This window comes from Kogia breviceps, chromosome 9 (genome assembly GCF_026419965.1).
Source record: "Kogia breviceps isolate mKogBre1 chromosome 9, mKogBre1 haplotype 1, whole genome shotgun sequence".
In the NCBI taxonomy this organism is placed as follows: domain Eukaryota; kingdom Metazoa; phylum Chordata; class Mammalia; order Artiodactyla; family Physeteridae; genus Kogia; species Kogia breviceps.
This window is the reverse complement of record NC_081318.1, coordinates 1302157-1319782: the sequence shown is the minus strand read 5'-3', so window position 1 is coordinate 1319782 and position 17626 is coordinate 1302157. Positions and strand designations below refer to the sequence as shown.

Below are 17626 nucleotides of genomic sequence, written 5' to 3'. Positions count from 1 at the left end.
TGGACGTTTCTCAGCCACGGAATTTTTAGGTGTGAACCACCTCAGCTCGGCACCTCCAACACCCTGTTATATTGCCTACCTGCCAGGCCTGTCTGTGTTTCTCAACTTTTGGTCAATCCCCCCGTTTTGCTCATTTTTTCTGATGGGGCCAAGCACAAAAAAGGTACATTGAAGAAGAAATAAACACAACGCCACCAAGATACCCTTCTTTGAAACGTGCTGGTTTCAGGGGAGAACAGCATACGAGGCGACGGTAGACCAGCAGTGCTCCGCATACACAGTTAGCTGGTCAGGCCCCCTTTGGCCAAACGCGGTAGGAATCGCCTCCCTGGCTAAGAAATGTGGCTAAAAAGCAAATTACTGGCTCTTTTGGCTGTGACTTGCTTCTCCAGACTGCAATTCTGGTCTCTACCGTACGACACGTTTAAAATGTTCTTTCCTCCAGCGGGTTGTGACTGGCTGCCTCGGCAGGACCCAAGAAGGTTTCACTGTGATTTTTAATATCCACGCCGGCCCCTCCCTGTGCTAAACCTATTAACAAGCAGCCACAAGCAATCGAGGAGGTGCGAGCGGAAACCCAGTGTGCTGCCATGGTTTAGAATTTTATTTACACAGAACCAGGTACTTGTATTATTACCACATAAAGCATCACAAGGAGAAAAGCAGAAGCATCACACAGTCCACCAAAGCGTTCATCTGGTCGACCCGAGAGAGAGATGCGGATTATTCATGAAGATGAGCAATGCACAGCTGTCTGGTTTTACTTTACTGGAACAAATCATCAGTAAGCAAGAGGCCGCAAACATTGAGTAAAATGGATATCGTATATACTGCAACAGGAGGCATTCACCGAGAAAGAACGGTTAGTAATACAAACCGACCCATGGGTCACTGAGTGAGAAGGAACCGCCATGCAACCAACAGCAAGCAAAGGTCAGAGGTCGTTAGAGGCTCAGAAAGGGGGCTTCCCACTCTGTCCCTGCAGTACAGTCACAGTTTCCAATGATCACTTTTGTGACTATGCAACTGGGCTCATATTACTAGCTGCAACATCACAAAAATGACACTGGCCACCGCTCATTAGCTGGCAAAGTAAGGGTTGTCCATTTTTACAGGGAGCAGCGTTAGTGGATGTCATTGCACACAGCCAGGAGTGAGAGAGTAGCAGAGAGAGAGAATTCTTCTACAGCAGAGCCCTCACATGTGATGCTAATTATCTCTTAGCTTAGCAGTTTCTCTTTAAAGTGTAAATGTGCTCCCTCTGGGCGCCAGAAATATTTAATTACACATCTCGGTGTCTGACGAAGAACGCGCTCGGCCAGAGCGGGAACGAACGCGGGTCTATTGTTCAGAGGGAGCCGAGCCGCCCCCGCTGCATTGAAATGACCAGTGTCTTCAGAAGCCGGCTCGCCTCCCGATGGCTGACACCTGGGGGGGCTGCTTGACACAGAGAACCACAGAGCAGCGATCCGTGTCTGAGCGCGATGCGCGCTGAGAACGCGATCATACCAGCGGCCCAGGTGGTGCACGAGAGCAACCTTGTCCGCTAGTGAGGGCGGGACAGCTTTCTCCCTAACGAGAGGCTCAAAACCGGGTCTGGGGGTTCGCGTTCCTTTTTATTTACCGAAACCTTCTCGGGCCCTGTCTCCGGGGACTCTGCGGGGGGGGAAGGGAATTTGGGGAATCAGATTTTTCTTCCTCACGAACTGAAAGCGCAGAGGGTTGGTTCTGTATTGTCCAACTCCATATATGGATACGGAGCTAGAGACACGCCCATGTGCCTATCTGTACAGACACACTGGCCGAGCACCGAGACGGCAGCGGCCGTGTGGGTAGCCGCATCCATTTTGCCAGTAACGACTGTGTTTTGAAGAGTCTATCTCAGGAAAGGTGCCCTAAGTAAGATTTTTAGAAATAAATTCGCATTAAGGAAAGGTAAGTAATGTGGCCAGGCAATGGGGATGGAGTGGGTCTGTCCAAGAGCGCCCAGGACCCCCTGCTGCTCGCGCCCTCTGCCTCCCTGGGGGGGGGGACAGGGCGACAGGTGAGACGCCAAACTCGCGTCTCTGCTGGAGCCGTTTCACGTGCTATTTAACACACAGGGCTATTCAAATAAAGAAATCTGTTTTGTTTTTCAAAGTGGGCTAAAAGGCAGAAGAAACAGTATCAAAATAACCTTCAGAATCTGTAACACAAATTCAAGAAATCCAGAGTTATGCCTGAAACCCCATCTTTATGACAACACGCCGTTTCGACCTCCCTCGAGTTACGTATCTGTGACTTTTTTCAGATACAAATCACTTTACGAACACGTGCAATTAACGTGGTTTAAAGAGCGTTTTGCCTTTATTCTCTAATTCCTTGCTTTGAATATTTATCTGTTTTTTCCATACTTGCTAGGTTTCCAATCAGCTAAACGTTAGGGAGGTTCTAGAAAGCTCAGAACGTGGTTACGGGGGGCCTTCGACACCTTCATTTTTCTCTCTAGATATTTTTAAACTGTCAGCTTCCAAACTGCACCACAAATACACGTTTAGGTGTTCATCCAAGGTCACCCATTTCAGAATCTGGGCCTAGCTCTCATCACCACAGCGCACCGGCTGAGCACCCAAACCAAAACTCTGGGCTTTCTTCACCGCGGTCCTGAGAAATTCACGCCCTGGGATCCTTCACCACGTGAAGAATCTCATCGAGAACAATGACCACATTTCCACAATTCTAAGATGCCCGCTCCCCCCTCACATTTTAACACCTCTGAAGCTAGAAAGCGTCTTACAATTAACGTGTGAGTTAACATAATCTCCCCTCCCCTCCCCTCTACACAACACAAATAGATTTATAACATACAAATATTAGCAGACGGCACGTCTTACAGCAAACGGCCCCACGGACCCAAGAAACCCCTTCTCTCTGCGTCCGCACTCAGCACGCTACCCCGCCGGCGGGCCGTGGGTCTTACCTGCGGAAATCCAGAAGGGACCTCGTGGAGGAAGGCACTCCCTGGTCATACCAGCTCAGGAAGTGGAACTGCGTCACCGTGCGAGTCTCGTTGGTTTGAAGGTTCTTCAGATAAAAGCTCCTCACGAGGAAATCCTCGCACCAGATGTGCTCGGAGACCAGATGCACCTGGGCGGGGGGAGAGCGGACGGGGGTGTGTGTGTGTGTGTGCGCGCAGAAACAGGCGTTGGCTGGGGGCCCAGCTCGGCTGAGCGCAGAGCCACATTGCAGAGAGAGGGGTGGGGACCACGGGGGCACATGGCGGGCGGGGGGTGCCGGCGAGCAGCCCCGCCTACCTTCCCAATTTCAACAGAGTTTACACAGAAGATCACTTGGTGGTTTTTGTGTTTTTTTTAAGGTCACTCTGGGGCATAATAGTCAAATTATTGGAAAAACCTGTTACAATCCAAACGGTTCCAGTTTCTGTCTTTTCTAAGCCATATAAACCTTCAACAAAAATCACCAGAGAAAAATTACACTTTTGAGCAAAAACGCCACACAAGGTTCCACCCTCACTGACACGTCATCAGGGAGGCACCCACCACCTGGCTGTAGCAAAAGAGGAAACCAAAGGCCTACACAGATGCTGCTGGGCCCTGAGCTTGGAAGCCCAGGGCAGGGACCCCAAGGCCACGACCGGCTTAGGGGGAACCTCTGTGCTTCTAACGTGGGTCCTGCTGTGGGACTTTGGCCTTCTGTATAGTTTTAATGCAAAACAGGCTCAAAGGACACACTCCAGTACTGGTTTAACTGCCCGAGTTTCCTTAGTTCCTTCTTGATGTGGGCAAAAATCCAGCAGGAGAAATGAGCCTGCCTGCAGGGGACCCTCAGATAAAAAGGCCAAGCACTGCGGACACAGACCACCGGAGAGCATCAGGGCCTGGGCTGCAGGCGGGAGGCTGAGAATTAGGGACAGCGTCAACAGAGGCTTCTTTCTGGAAACGGACCCACTAGGGGCCTGTTATCCAGAACCAGGCTCAACTGACCACCCAGTGAGGTCATTTTTTGGTCCTTCCTGTCCAAATTTGGATCCATAAAATTAAAAAAATGAAAACCATTTCTGCCAGAGTCCCCGTGGCATAGATGTCTGGAGGGTCTTGGTGCCTGTTGACCACGGGCCTGGGGACACCTCCTATGAGGACCGACTGCACAGCAAGGCTTCAAGGGACAGCGGCCGGCGACCGCACAGGGCAGGCCCGCCAGTGCCCGCCACAGCCCACGGCCCCCAAGCCCACGGCCCCCGGCGGCCACCCGGGGAAGTACCTCGTAGACGTGGTAGAGGTTGGAGCCCTCGTCCGGCCAGTAGTGGTAACACTGCCTGACACCGTTCTCCGAGAGGGGGGCCAGCATGACGATGACCACACAGCCGCTCTCCCACACCATCTGCAGATGGACAGAGACCGGCGTGAGTGGCTGAGGCCCATGACACACGTAGTTAGTGCCCCCGAGACACAGTCCAAACCTATTCCGTGCACAGGAAATTTATTTCCTTTTCATTAGACAGTCGACTCTGCAGCTGTTTCTGCATCTCTGAATATGCTGGCCCCATAATTTGCACGTTCCATGGAATATTAAAAAAAAGAATCTAGTAAACTCGTTCCACACCTTGTAAAACCTCCTCAATTGTACGTTCAGCTGCCTGGCTCCCCCCGTTTTGGTCTGTAACGCAGGACAGACAGGTGACTGGTCCCACAGCGGGTTGGCTGGCCTGACTCGGACACACCACTTCTCCGTGGGACACAAACAGAAACTAGCGGACGTGCTCGTCTTCCAGTACTTGTCATTATTTGTGCAACTAGACAAACAGTTTGCTTTGTGGAGCTGCCATCTTATCGGAAGCAGCCCTGAAAGTATTCCTTCCCAGGTGCGTTACAGCCACGAGTCCCCACCGGCATTTCGTTGCCTTTTACCAAAATATAGCAATACTGCCCAAAGGAAAGTGCACCCCAAGCTGACTTAATCATCCATAACAGCCACACCAAAACCAGCTCCGAGACACAAGAAACAAACAGACGCACGTTTAAACACCAGACATGGCAAAGACACAAAGGCTCTCGGACTTGGCTTCTTTTCAGACAAAACTCACAACTTTGTGGCCATGAGCCTACGTGCGTGGAGCATCTTTGCTAAAATCACTGATTCTATGGGTTAAACGTCAGGGACAGAAATAGTCAATATTCTTCAGGCCCCTCTTTGTGTATCATTTATAGTGGAATTCAAGGGGACTCGCTACAGTGTTTACAAAAAAAGCCCACATAAACGTGAATGACGCGCAAACCCACATGCTTTCCTTCTCTTTAGTGCAAATCCAACAACAGATGAGAATTCAAAGCCAGCGCCCTGCTCTCAGCTTCTCAGGCGTCCAGACCTACCCGCTGATCTGTCCTCCTAACACGTAGCAGTTTAATGTGCCTTGAGAAGGTGCAGAAGCCTAGTGAAACCATTACGAAAATGAAGAGAAACACAGATTTTATGAGTGTAATAAAAATACAATGATCCAGGCCGTAAACTCATCATCGAGGCTCTGCTTGTATATCCCCCGTGAGTGGCGTTAGGAAGGCCCTCCCCCACCCAGGTCCGTCCGCCTGGGGCCCCGCCTGGCTCTCTGAAGGTTTGGTTAAGAGTGAATCCAAATGAAATAATTTAAACGAACAAAACCCCAGAGGCACTCCTGGGGATAATATTTCTTTCGAGGTCGCTGTGTGAAAGCAGACAGGGGAACTGACTAAATCAAACCCGTCTCAGCCCACGTGGGCACCAGCGTCACAGGGCGGGTTCCCACTCCGCCAGCCCTGCCCGTGTGGCCTGAGCCTGCGTGCGGGGCGGTAGCCACCTTTTCCGGTCTCCCACCGTGCTGCCTGGCCAGCCGCCCCCCCCCCCCCGAGCACACCGGGAAAGCTGCGGCGGGTTTCGGAGGGAACACAGGATCAGGTGGAAACCCCAGCTGAGCAGGCTCCGTTTCTGAACGGGAGACGCACTCCCGCCCTCTTCCTTGGCTTGGTTTTGCACGGTCGTGCCCGGCCCGAGGAAGACGCGATTTCTGTGCCCAATCTTTGAGAAACCTACTACATTTTTCTCTTCGAGGAAGTAAATAACGACCCCGATTCCCTACCTGATCTTGCTGTAGTCCACTGAAGCAGGGCTTTGCTGAATTAGAGAGCGATGGTTGAATACCAGAAATGGTGCTTCCTAGCACTTTCCCTTTGGTTAAGCGTCAGACAACACAGCATGTGTGCTCATCTCCTGGTTCACTGGGCACATTTCTTGGGCACCTAGCACGGGTCAGGACATCAGAGGCCACGGCAGGGGTGGGGAGAGAGGTCCGGGCCATAACAGTCCTTTACTGGCATAAAGTGGGTTCCTCTTCCCGAACAGGAAGCAGGTGCTGTCAGCCCTGGGTCAGAGGAGAGCTGTCAACGTGGATTAAACGTGGCCTTACGTGCGGGATCCTGAGGATAAGTCCCTGGTGCTGCGTCTGGAGAAGAGCCGGAAATGCCCCCCCTTTCCGTGAGCTTCTCCTAGAACGCACCAGCACAGGCCAGGGAAGCCCACCCCGAAGGCACCTTATCGCCCCGCACGCAGGGGTTGGGGGCGTGACGGGACCCCCGGTGGTGACAATGCCCCCACCGACTCCCTCACTGGTGGTGGTGCCACAGGGGTCGGGGTGGCCGTCTCCGAGGTCCTGGGCGGTCATAAAACACTCCAGCTACACCCCGCCACCCAAGCCTGTGCTCCCAGCCCCGAGGAGCACGCGGAGGCCACCCCGAGAAGGAACGCGTGACGAGGACGCAGCTGACGCAGCTGAGCCCGGGAGCCTGTTCACGGCCACCGGACCCAGGCGAGCGGAAAAGTTGACGCGCGGCAGCCGCGGCCCAGACCGCTGGCCCGAGCGACGTGAGATACATACTCTGGAGGCAGCTTGATGCAGCTGAGGAGTTTACAGATTGTTGGTTAAAAAACAAACACCATATTGCTCTTTGCAACCCCGAAAAGACATGCTGACGTCTTAACCCCTGGCACCTGTGAACGCGGCCTTATTTGGAAAGAGGGTCTCTGCATACGTCACAGAATTGAAAAGACGAGGTTGTGCTCCGTTAGGGTGGGTCCAAATCCAACACAAGAGGAGGGGAACACCGTGTGAACACGGGCCGGGACTGGGGAGACGCCGCCAGGGACACCCGGGGCCCCTAAAAGCTGGAAGGTCCTCCTCTCAGAGCTCCCGAGGGAGAGCAGCCCTGCCGGGACCTGGATTTTGGACTTCCTTTCTTCTAGAACTGAGACAATACACTTCTACTGTTTTGAGCCACCCAGTCTGTGGAAATGTGTTAGGGCAGCCCCTGGAAAGGAATACACACTCGCTGGCGCCTGCCCTCTTCTCCAGCCCCCAATCATCCACAGCTCCAAGTTCCTCATATTAAGCTAATTGGAGCAGATGGAAAGAAACTACAGCGTCTCTTCATTCCAAGTCTTTCTTGAGCACCGAGTGTTTAGCAAACGAAACTCTTTCAAAGCCCCACTGAGACCCGATTAAAAGCAAGACAAATCCACCTGCATGGGTAAAAGGCCGGGGTTGCTTCCACAAAGCACCCTGGTCTCTGCGGGCAGGAAGCTTCTCCTCCCTTTACCTGGATCTCTCGTGATGAGCCCCTTTCCACCTTGTGCCGGTCTCGTCTGTGTTGGCACCACTTTCTGCTAGCAGATTGTCATCTCCTTGAAGACTAGAGCCTTGTCTGGTTGCCATTTCTACCTCCAAGGCATCTGGCAAAGTGATTTATTACAGTCGATGCTTAGTTGAAAACAGTACATATCTTACAAAGAGATCATTTGAATAGTTCCGTAAAAAGAGAACTCAAAAGAAAATTCTGTCAAAGGCTTGCCTGGCAGAAGTGCTCCTAGGACTTGCTCAGTGCACAGAAAAGTGGGGTTTTTTTGAAGCACATGCACTGTCTGCCCGCCCACTGCAGCTGCCACCGCAGGAAGTGGGGCGGCTTTCCTCCAGACCAGGCCGAGCGTCCTTGCCGCCCCGCCGCACGACCCATTTCCGTTGCCATCTTTTCAAAGGTTGAGCGGAGATCGGCTTAAGTCTGGCAATGAGGATGCTGACAAACTTGAAAACGATAAGGACTCAAAGAGGTCTAGGAGCCCTTGCATTTTATGTCAATCAGCTGTAACCACGTGCTCTGAAATCTGTTAAAGAAGAAAAACAGCAGCGTCTACGGCACCTTTTGCAGTGCAGACCCCCAGCCCCGCTCTCGCCCTGTCCAGAGGACGGTCGTAAGAAACGCGCCATTAAGCCTTTCCAGGCTCTGGTCTGCTTTGGCTACCCGATCACAGGCCCTGAGTCAAACTGTGAAGGCTGGGGGCGGCGGTCTGGCTACGTGAGGATGAAGGTGATGAAATCTTGATTACATCTTCCATGCGTGACTCACACCCACCTGGTTTGCTTCTCAGTAAACAAAGCTGTCGGCAGGGGCCTCCCTTGGAGATAAAACCCTGAGGTAATGGTAGCAAAGCCCATATTAAATGCTGACCCCCAGGAAGGGCTGAGCGGGGAGGACGGCATCTCCCAGCTATTAAGATCCGAACTGAGCCCAAGCCAGTCTCGATTCTGGATCAACTGCAGCAGCCACCTCTGGATGTTTTCCACCAGCGAGAAGGAGGAACCGTCTACATGAGAGATGCTTTTGCCATTTCACTGGGATCGAGCAAGAGCTCCTTTGCAAAGACAGAACAGCCTGCTTGTGTGTCGAGCAGAGGCGGGTGTGGCTGGCGTGGCCCTTTAAGCATTTCCACAGTGAGGCCACTCACAGGCCAAGCTGCCCGTTTATCCGGACTTCGTGCAGTTGCTGCGGAGGTGTTTGTGTCAGGTATTTGACTGTATGGGGGCCACCTGGGCCCGGGACTCTTGTTCCTTGGCGTCACTTACAGCTCCCTGGCCTGTGTTTGTGTTTCAAATTTAATATGCACGTTGACTTCTTAGGTAAAAAAAAGAGCCACTTAGGCTGCCATCTTTCTTTTCAAAATCAGGACCTGATGTAAATGCATCAGATCCACTTGTGAATCAAGAGAAGGAGGAGGGGGAGAAAGAAGCAAAGAAAGAAAAAAGAAGAAAGGAAAGACAGACTAAGGAAGCAGTATTACACAGAAAAGCAAAGAGTTTTCAGCTGAGGTCCATAAAAACCAGTTAAACAGGAAACTCAGGCTGTGGTTTTTACCGGAGCCTGAGCTCAGGCTCTGTCACGTGCCTGGCGCGAGGGCGCGCTGCTGGGCTCACCATAGGCGACCGTGTGCGGCTGCTCAGAGCATGGTCTCCGAACCCACGTTTACACGAGATGCTCTGACGAAAGTGTCCTTTTATCTTTAAAGGTGTGTGAATTCATGTACGGAGAATTCAACCAGACTCAATATTTGAAGTAAAGTATCCTGGAAAATCTAGGGCATGTGGTTAAAGTACTTGTGAACTCATGGAAATGGAAGATCAGGTTTTTCCTAAGAAAGTCACTGTCCTCAACTCCTGCATTCCTTTAATTTATTCAAATAATGTGCTTTAACATCAAAGTTCACAGGGCTCCTGAGTACATTTCTCTGACCACAATCTCTGAACGCTGCAGGATCAGTAGAATCTGCAAATCCTCCTCCTCCCTGTCGTTGGCTGCCCAGGGCCATGAACCTCCAGCAGTGACTCAGCGTGAGCCGAGGGACAGGGACTGGAGGGCGTCCTCCTGCTCCGGGTCCCGCCTCTTGGAACACCCGGACATCACGAGCCCTGATGTGACCAGGCGACCTGCCCACTGGGGGGCAATGGGGTGTCTGCACGGGCGCACCCGGCGAGGGTCACCTCTGGGTGTTCCAGGCTAGGCTCCTGGGGGCTTGGGTGACGCTGGCTGTAAAGCAGTCACCTGTCAGCGGACCTGCCCAGAGGTGGGAGCCCGGGCGAGCTACGGAAACGGGGCTGCCACCTCCCGGCTCCCCGTCTGCTGGACCCAGCGTGGCCCCGGCGCACGGCTCACTCCTGCAATTCGTCATGACCTTTCTACTGCATCTCTGCTTCACCCCCCTGCGCAGTAAGTCCCCGGAGGAAAAATCTTTATGCTCCGTCAGTCTCTTCCACGGCACTTCGCTCGGGTTTTTCCTCGACCACCCTGAGAACAAGGACTGATGGCTGCTACAGAATAAAAACACTCATATTTAACTCAAGCCCGTCTGTTTGGAAAAGTTCACCTTCCCCAGTTAAGACTTCATAGCAGAATATACTTTCAGAAAGTGGGAAGCAGAAATCAACAGGTGGACTGTTTTCTTGGTAAAACGATACTACTCCTAATAATAAATGTCGACACTAATTGGGCACCAGCTGAATTGCTGCTGACCTCAGCAGGCCTTGGCCTTGGAGTCTGTGGCCCAGCTCCGCAGCCTCTGATTCTGTCTGAAAGTTACCAAGAAATTTGTCAAGCAAGGTGGGCAAGGCTGGAAATTCTAGAGTGTCTCCCCTCACCCAGCCCCCAGTGAGCGGGGAACGGCCACCAGTCCCTGCCCCGGAGGGGCCCCGGCCCTGAGCTCAGGCGCCGCCGGCCGGGTGGGGGCCTCGCTCGCCGACTGTAGGGTCCACGCCCACAGACGGTCCTCACGCGCCGGAATCAGCCACCGCGCTGCCTGAACTTCTGCTTTGTCCGAAAATACATAAGGAGAGACGGCAGACAGCCCACGGCCCACATGGATGGGGCTCCTTGGGACGCGGGGGTGGGACGGTAGGGCCGGGGGCGTGGCCGGGGGCGTGGCCGGAGCAGCTCCAGGACCAATGGGTGATGCCCGCCTGCACAGCTCAGGGCCGGGCAGCCTGCGCCCGGGGCTCGTCCTCCCTCCCTGCTCACAGCCCAGAGGCCGCTCTTCTCCGGGAAGGCTGTCCCCAAGCTCCCGAGGCACCTGGATCCCGTGTGTGAGCCCAGCGGGCCTGGCTCCCGGCAGGTGTGCAGGCCTCCCCTCCTTGCAGGGAAACCTCGGCTCCTGGAGAAGCCTTCCCCCAGTTCTAGCCTTGGACACACACACGCACGTGCACACGCGCACCTGGAGGCTGTGGCTCACAACCTCTGTGCCTGGAGGGGAGGCACCCCGTCCCCTCCGTCACAGCAGGGGGCTGGCCCGCGAGAGGACGGCCTTTCTCTCCTCTTCACGGAGACACACCTGCCCAGTCACCGCCCCCTCCTCACTTTAAGGCCAGTGGGGCAGTAAGAAGCATTTCGGGGCACACAGATCCCGTCTGAAACCCGCCTGCAGCTGCCGCGTGGATTTGGGGGAGTCGTTTGGGATCCCTGGGCGTCCTCCGCCCACCTGCCCGCCCCGCGGCCTCCTGCTGCGGCCACACGTCCTGTTGCGACGCTGCCACGTTCGGGGCTTAGTGTCTGTTCTCCTCTTTGGCATCGTATTGGGTGGAATAATGTCCCCCAAAGTCACATCCACGAACCTGTGAACGTGGCCTCGTTTGGAAACAGGAGAAGGAATAACCTGCTATCTTCAGCTCCCAGCCTGGGCCCCACGGCGCCGCGGGAAAGGGCGCCCTGCCGTTCGCACAAACCCGCCGCACAGGGGCCTTTCCTATGGGAATTTGCTCACCACAGACACAGAATAAGCCCCCGTGAGCTCCTCCCTGGGAGGGGCGTCAGAGCAGCACCCAAGAGCTCACATAAAAGGAAGACGCTTCGATAGTTTCTGTAACAGGTGCTGAGTTCCTGGGTCAAAACTTATCAAAGGCCATGAATCCACACGACGCGATGAGACATGAGCCCTTACTCAGAGGTTTCTGTTCAGCCTATTGTCTTTGACACAGGAAACTTCTTATGTTTCTAATCAGGTTCTATTCCTAAAAGAGCTTGCACTCCACTGTAGCTTTTGAGAAGTTCTGCAAGAAGTTTTAAAGGCCGGCGTTGTCTCCTCCTCGCGCTTTCTGCTGAGCCCGAGGTGGTGGGGGAAGCTGGACTTGGCATGTTTGAGGGTGTCGAGCCTGTGACCTTAGTGAGTTATTAATAAAGAGCCATGCTTGCTAGATGCCCCCTTCTAGAATATGATTTAGAGGCCAACGCAAGCAATGTGACTGTGCTAGGAAGCCAATCACCAGCGGCGAAGTGCCCTCCGTCCCGAGGCCGACACCTCTTCACTGTGTTCTGCCTGCATCCGGACGCCCTGAGGCCGGGTGTGGAGACCACGGCGTCTCTCCCAAGGGCGGTGGAGGAGACAAAGTCAGGCAGGTCTTTCTGCTGCAGGACGGCTCCCAGGCTGTGACGGGCTGCCGAGCCCCAGACACCCCGGGAGGGCCAGCCTGTTGGCCACAGAGTATCTGCACCCACGTTGAGGGGTGCCAGTGTTTCCCGGACAGTTTGATAAATGCTGGCTGTGTCTCAAAGTATCTCGCACTTCACCTCACCTTAATGCTTTTCTCCAGCTGTGTCATTTAGGGATATCTTCTTTCCACTTCGAGAACGTATGCTCCTTGATATCCGACCTCCATAAATGCTCTAGAATCCCACTATTATAAATACTGACAAATACCTGTCAGTATAAATACTGACAAATACTGATTATAAGTACTGACAGAATGAATTGTCCCCAACAATGGCAACTACTTGGAATAAGCAGAGAGGAAAACGTACCAGTGCTCCTGTGTACTAGCCACGTGAGCTGGGGCAGAGTATGAGCCTCTAGTCTCGCGGACTGCCAAGATTATAGGACAGAACGTATGAAACCCCCGACACAGGGCCTGGTCCACGGTAAGTGGTCCACGGATGTGAGCGGTGACCACGCCGAGCGTCTATACGCCCCCAGGAACTTGTGACTCTGTCGGCAAGAGAAGCTTTCTCGCGTGAAGTTACAACCGGGACCTGAAGTTGATAAAAAAGAAACTTCCCCTCCTTGGGGGCACTGCACGCCCCCTTGTAACCGTGCACATTGGGATATGGTGGGTCAAAGCGCAGTAGAAGCTGTGGCGATAGTGGGACTCCGTGGGTCCCTTATTGTGCCACACGACTCGGGGTTTTCTTTATTCTGCTTGTCTAAGCACAAGGAGCCGGGGGTTGGCCGGGAAGGTGGCTGGGCGGACCCCGGGCCTCCACGGGACTCCGGCGGCGCTCTGCGGGCCGAGCCACGGCCAGCAGGCTCACAGCTCAGGAACACAGCTCCGCGTGGCGTGAGGAAGACCCCCGGGCCCGGGCCCCAAGCTCCCCTCCTGGAGCGGCTCCGCCGGGGCTGCGTGACCTCTCGGCAGGTCAGCTGTAACGGGGAGGAGACTCAGCCCTCGAGGCGGGGGGGAACAGCTTGTCCTCAAGACTGTCCTCATGCCACAGCCTGATGGCTCTAGGCCACGATCACAGGGTTCAGCTCGGTCTTTTTTTTCTAATAGCGTGAAGCCACCATGAAAGAGCAGCGCCACGCAGACGTGTCCAGTCTTGGTTTCCTACTTGCTGGGTGAGCTTTGTAACCTCCCCGATGCTCGCTTGTCTTGCCTGGGAACGGGGGGTGCTGACACCTGTGCATTGACACGCTCACAAGGCAAACAGCACTGGCACACTCAGCAAATCCCGGATCCCTTCCTGACTGTCCGGAAAAGCCCGCAGAGACCGTTCTCAAGGGTGGAGAGGAACACTGTCCCTCCCAGGGGTGGAGAGTCAGGAGAGGGTCGACTGGAAAGTTGGCAAAGCGACGGTCAGACCACAGGGAGCGGGGAACAAGGAATCTTCTAGCTCCAGCTAGGCCCCCGTCAGGAGGAACGACTGGCTTAGAGACGGCGTGGCCACGGGACCCGAACAGCCCAGCTCTGTGGACCACACGCCGCCCCGGCCCCATCATCACCGGCGCCCCGGGACCCAGAAGGCACATCTTCCTCATCTCGTCCTCAGGGGGCCCTTCATACCAGTTCTGGGGACACCCGACGTGCCCGACACACAGGAGGGGGTTGTTATAGCCGCCGAGCAATGACGCGACCTCACGCGCGCACCCCACGGCGCCACCTTCCGAGAGCTGCTCCTACGGAGCTCTGCCACGCTGTGGGCACTGGGGAAAAAGAGAGGGGGCTGGAGAGCGAAGCCCACTGGCCTCCTGAGTTTCCTCGTACTGGCCAATGTTGACGCGAGTTCTCAACGTCTGAGCCTGGTCTGAGTGTACAGGATTTTGCTGAGTGAAAAGAAAGAGACCAGCCTGGCCTGTAAAATGCATCATTACAGAGTATCCACAAGGAGAGAGACTCTAATCTGAGCACCATCTTTTACCGTCATAAAATTAAAACTATAGACAAGAGATACGTTTGAATAAAATACAATAATTTAAACATTTGTTATTTCTTTATAGTTCATAAAATAAAGTGGCTAAAGGAAAGTGGCTAAACAGGTAAGAGTCTTTAAAGTATTAAATCTGGGCTTCCCTGGTGGCGCAGCGGTTGAGAGTCCGCCTGCTGATGCAGGGGACGCGGGTTCGTGCCCTGGTGTGGGAAGATCCCACGTGCCGCGGAGCGGCTGGGCCCGTGAGCCGTGGCCGCTGAGCCTGCACGTCTGGAGCCTGTGCTCCGCAACGGGAGAGAGTATTAAATCTCTCAAAGGGAATTTTTCACACTCAAGTTTTGGAAAAAAAAGATTGATAATAAAAAAATATGAAAGGGCTCATATAAATTCTGGGATCAAGGAACATCTGATGAACACCTGTAAACAAATCTGAATTGGCTTAACTGAATCCAAGGCGTTATTCACGATCAATGTATTAAGTTCTTATTTTCAGAACAAAATTTAATGTAAAAAGATTCACCTGCCAGAAGTCAGCCACGGTCGCGGGCAGCGGTCCTTGGGTGGCGATGTACGCGGGCTTCCTGGGGTCGTGGTCCATCTGCGGAGACAAGACCGCAGAAGAAAGATGAGTTGAAGAGCTGGTGAAGAGCCAGGCAGTGAAGGGCCGGCTGGGGGGGGGGGGGGCGCGGCGTGTCCTGGGCTGACAGTCCCAGCCTTCGACCCACACGTCTGCGGAGCGGGAGACCCCACCGCTCCACCCCACGGCCCCTCCTGACTCCAACCCGCCTGCGTTTTAGGCGGGGCCTGGGGCTCCCCGGCGCCAGGAGCCTGGCGATTGGGGTTGAATGTTTTCCTTACCCCGGGACGGAGATAACTGAGCAGCGTCGGTAGGAACAGAGGCCAGTGACCCGGAGACCAGACGCCAGAGCGTTAACCCACGCACAGGCCGCGCTAGGCAGGGTGGTGGGGACAAAGCGAGGGCACCCAGGGCGGCACCCAGGGCGGCACCCAGGCCACCAACACAGCGACCCGTCCGCGGACGCGTGCGATCGCAGAGGAGTTCAGCCGGTAGGCGCGGGCTCCACGGCCACCACTGGCCACGCACGGGGCTCGAGGTAACGCGGCCGAGGTTAGCACCGAGGGCGCTGTGCTGGGTAGAGGGCAGGGGCGCTGCCGGGGCCTGGGGGGATCCAGCAACAATGCCTCCCAGGGTGAGTTACTCCCCTCCCGCGGGGGCTTGTTTCTCTTTATCCCGAAAGGGGCTCGGGCCCAGAGCCCTCCTGGGGTCTGAGAGCCAGCGCGGCACACGCCGCCCAGCCCTCCAGCAGCTGAGTCCCTAGTCTCTCTCCACCTCGCCAGGCGAGGCCCGAAACCAAACAAAGGAGAATGCCGTGGTGGGTTTCCTGGCTAGGTGATCTCTGTCCGAATGCAGCCTGCTGGCTTTGAGAGAGGAAGTTTGGCTTAAAAGGCCTTCATTACAACATCTAATTCAAAGACTGACTAAGCAGAAAAAAAAGAACATGAGAACGAAGCCTGGAGAAGCAAACAGGATTAAATCAGACGGACGGGGCTCTCTCCCCTCACGCTGGCATCCCAAGGGGACAGGGAGGGACCAGGCGAGGTGTTAGCAAAGACGTCCTTGCTGTCAGCCCCTTGGGGACCGCGGAGGCCTCCCCCAGGAGACAGTGGGCGGGTCTCCCCTTGGTGGCAGGTGGTTGCTCACTTATCAGACTGTACAGGATCCTTCATTCTTACCCATCCAGCACCCGTTTCTATGCCTTTGACACCAGCGTGTGATGCAAGATTTAAAATGCTCTGCACTTAAAGGTACTTGCTAAGAATACATCTCCCAATACAGTGAAACGCACAGAGGGTGCAACCACACACGATTCTGCGGCGACACGTGAGGACGTCAGCTGTCAGCTGGAAGCCCCGGGTCACCTGAAAGCCCCCTCCGAGTCTGGGTTTGAGAAGAGCCTGCGTGAATCGCGTCCGCCTGAACACGAATCCAGTGAATCCTCCCGCGTCGCCCGCCCTTCAACACTTTCGGGGCCGGCGGCTGCCAGCGTGAAAGGACGCCCCCAGCGCACCTTATAATTATGTGCGCCACGAAAGAGGGAAAGAGCGCAGAAGAACAGGTGTAAGTTACTGGAACAGAACAACGTCTGACGCTAGCTGGGGGCTGGAGGGGCAGGAAAAAAACGCCTTTTGTGCACCGAATTTAGTGAGATTCGCAACTGAAACCGGAAATGCACAACACACAATACAGGTAAAATTACGTTACTCTGTAGCCGAGAGCCCCGATTAAAATGTTCCAGTAGAGGGCTTCCCTGGTGGCGCAGTGGTTGAGAGTCTGCCTGCTGATGCAGGGGACACGGGTTCGTGCCCTGGTCCGGGAGGATCCCACGTGCTGCGGAGCGGCTGGGCCCGTGAGCCGTGGCCGCTGAGCTTGCGCGTCTGGAGCCTGTGCTCCGCAACGGGAGAGGCTTGGCAGAAGTAAGGCGTTTTATGTTCGAAATATGCATTTGTTGGGGGTGACAGCTATTTACGGAGACCCCTATCTCTTCCCTGCAAATAGCTCCGCATGACAAGTAAAACCCCACCTCCTTTTCAAGTGTGCTTTTTTGTCCAAAGCAAGTCAGAGAGCAACACGTTTTAAAATCGTTAGTACGTCCAACCCAGCACATCGAGCGGCTTTCACAATGAGAAATATGTGATTGCAAGTAAGAATCGGAGCAGGGCTTCGGGAGGGTACGTGAGGCCCCCCGTTGCGGGAGGTCTGGACGTCACGGTGTTCCCATCTTCTCCATCCGCTGCTCAACCCGAGAGCGGACCGGAGGGCGTGGGGCTAGGGCTGAGGGGGCGGGGGGCGCTCCGCGGCCCGTCACCCCCTCCCCCTTGGCTGCGCCGCGTGGCTGCCCCTCGGACGGCAGTAAGCGGTCACGGAGCGGTGACGCGGCCCCCGCTGAACCGTGACTGAGACGACCGCCACCATCGCCTCAGGCCGTGCACATCCCGTTGGGCAGAAAATAATTCTGGGCGGAAGTGCTCCGTGCGTGTGGCAGAGGTAAGGCCGCGGCAGCCTCAGCCCAGCTCGGTGCGGCTCTGGGTGAATGAAAGTAAAGCAAACATTTAACTACACGCACCGAAGTCTTACTACACTTAAGATCTCCCAGGCGGGATGAGCATAACTAGAGGAATGGCGTCACTTTCCACGGACACGGCTTCCCCATCGCGAGCTCTGGCCGCCGACCCAGCGCGGTGGGTGACGCCGCCTCCACCGCCGGCGCCTTGTGGGGGTGCGCGCCGGCTGCTGCGGACACCTGAGCTGAACCTTCCCCCGTCCTTCCTTGTTTCCCATTTCTCTG

At 54.9% G+C, this 17626-nt stretch overlaps 1 protein-coding gene across 7 annotated transcripts in view; it reads right to left on the bottom strand.

Moving 5' to 3' along the window:
* The window catches only part of PTPRN2 (protein tyrosine phosphatase receptor type N2), a 697234-nt gene that overhangs the window by 26765 nt on the left and 652843 nt on the right, over positions 1-17626 (bottom strand). For all 7 annotated transcript variants that reach the window (XM_067041729.1, XM_067041728.1, XM_067041727.1 and 4 more), the window contains 3 exons: positions 14779-14856; positions 4261-4380; positions 2960-3126 (listed from right to left, as the gene is read on the bottom strand). In XM_067041729.1, the coding sequence (XP_066897830.1) occupies positions 2960-3126; positions 4261-4380; positions 14779-14856 (365 nt within the window). The remainder of the gene's footprint in view (positions 1-2959; positions 3127-4260; positions 4381-14778; positions 14857-17626) is intronic.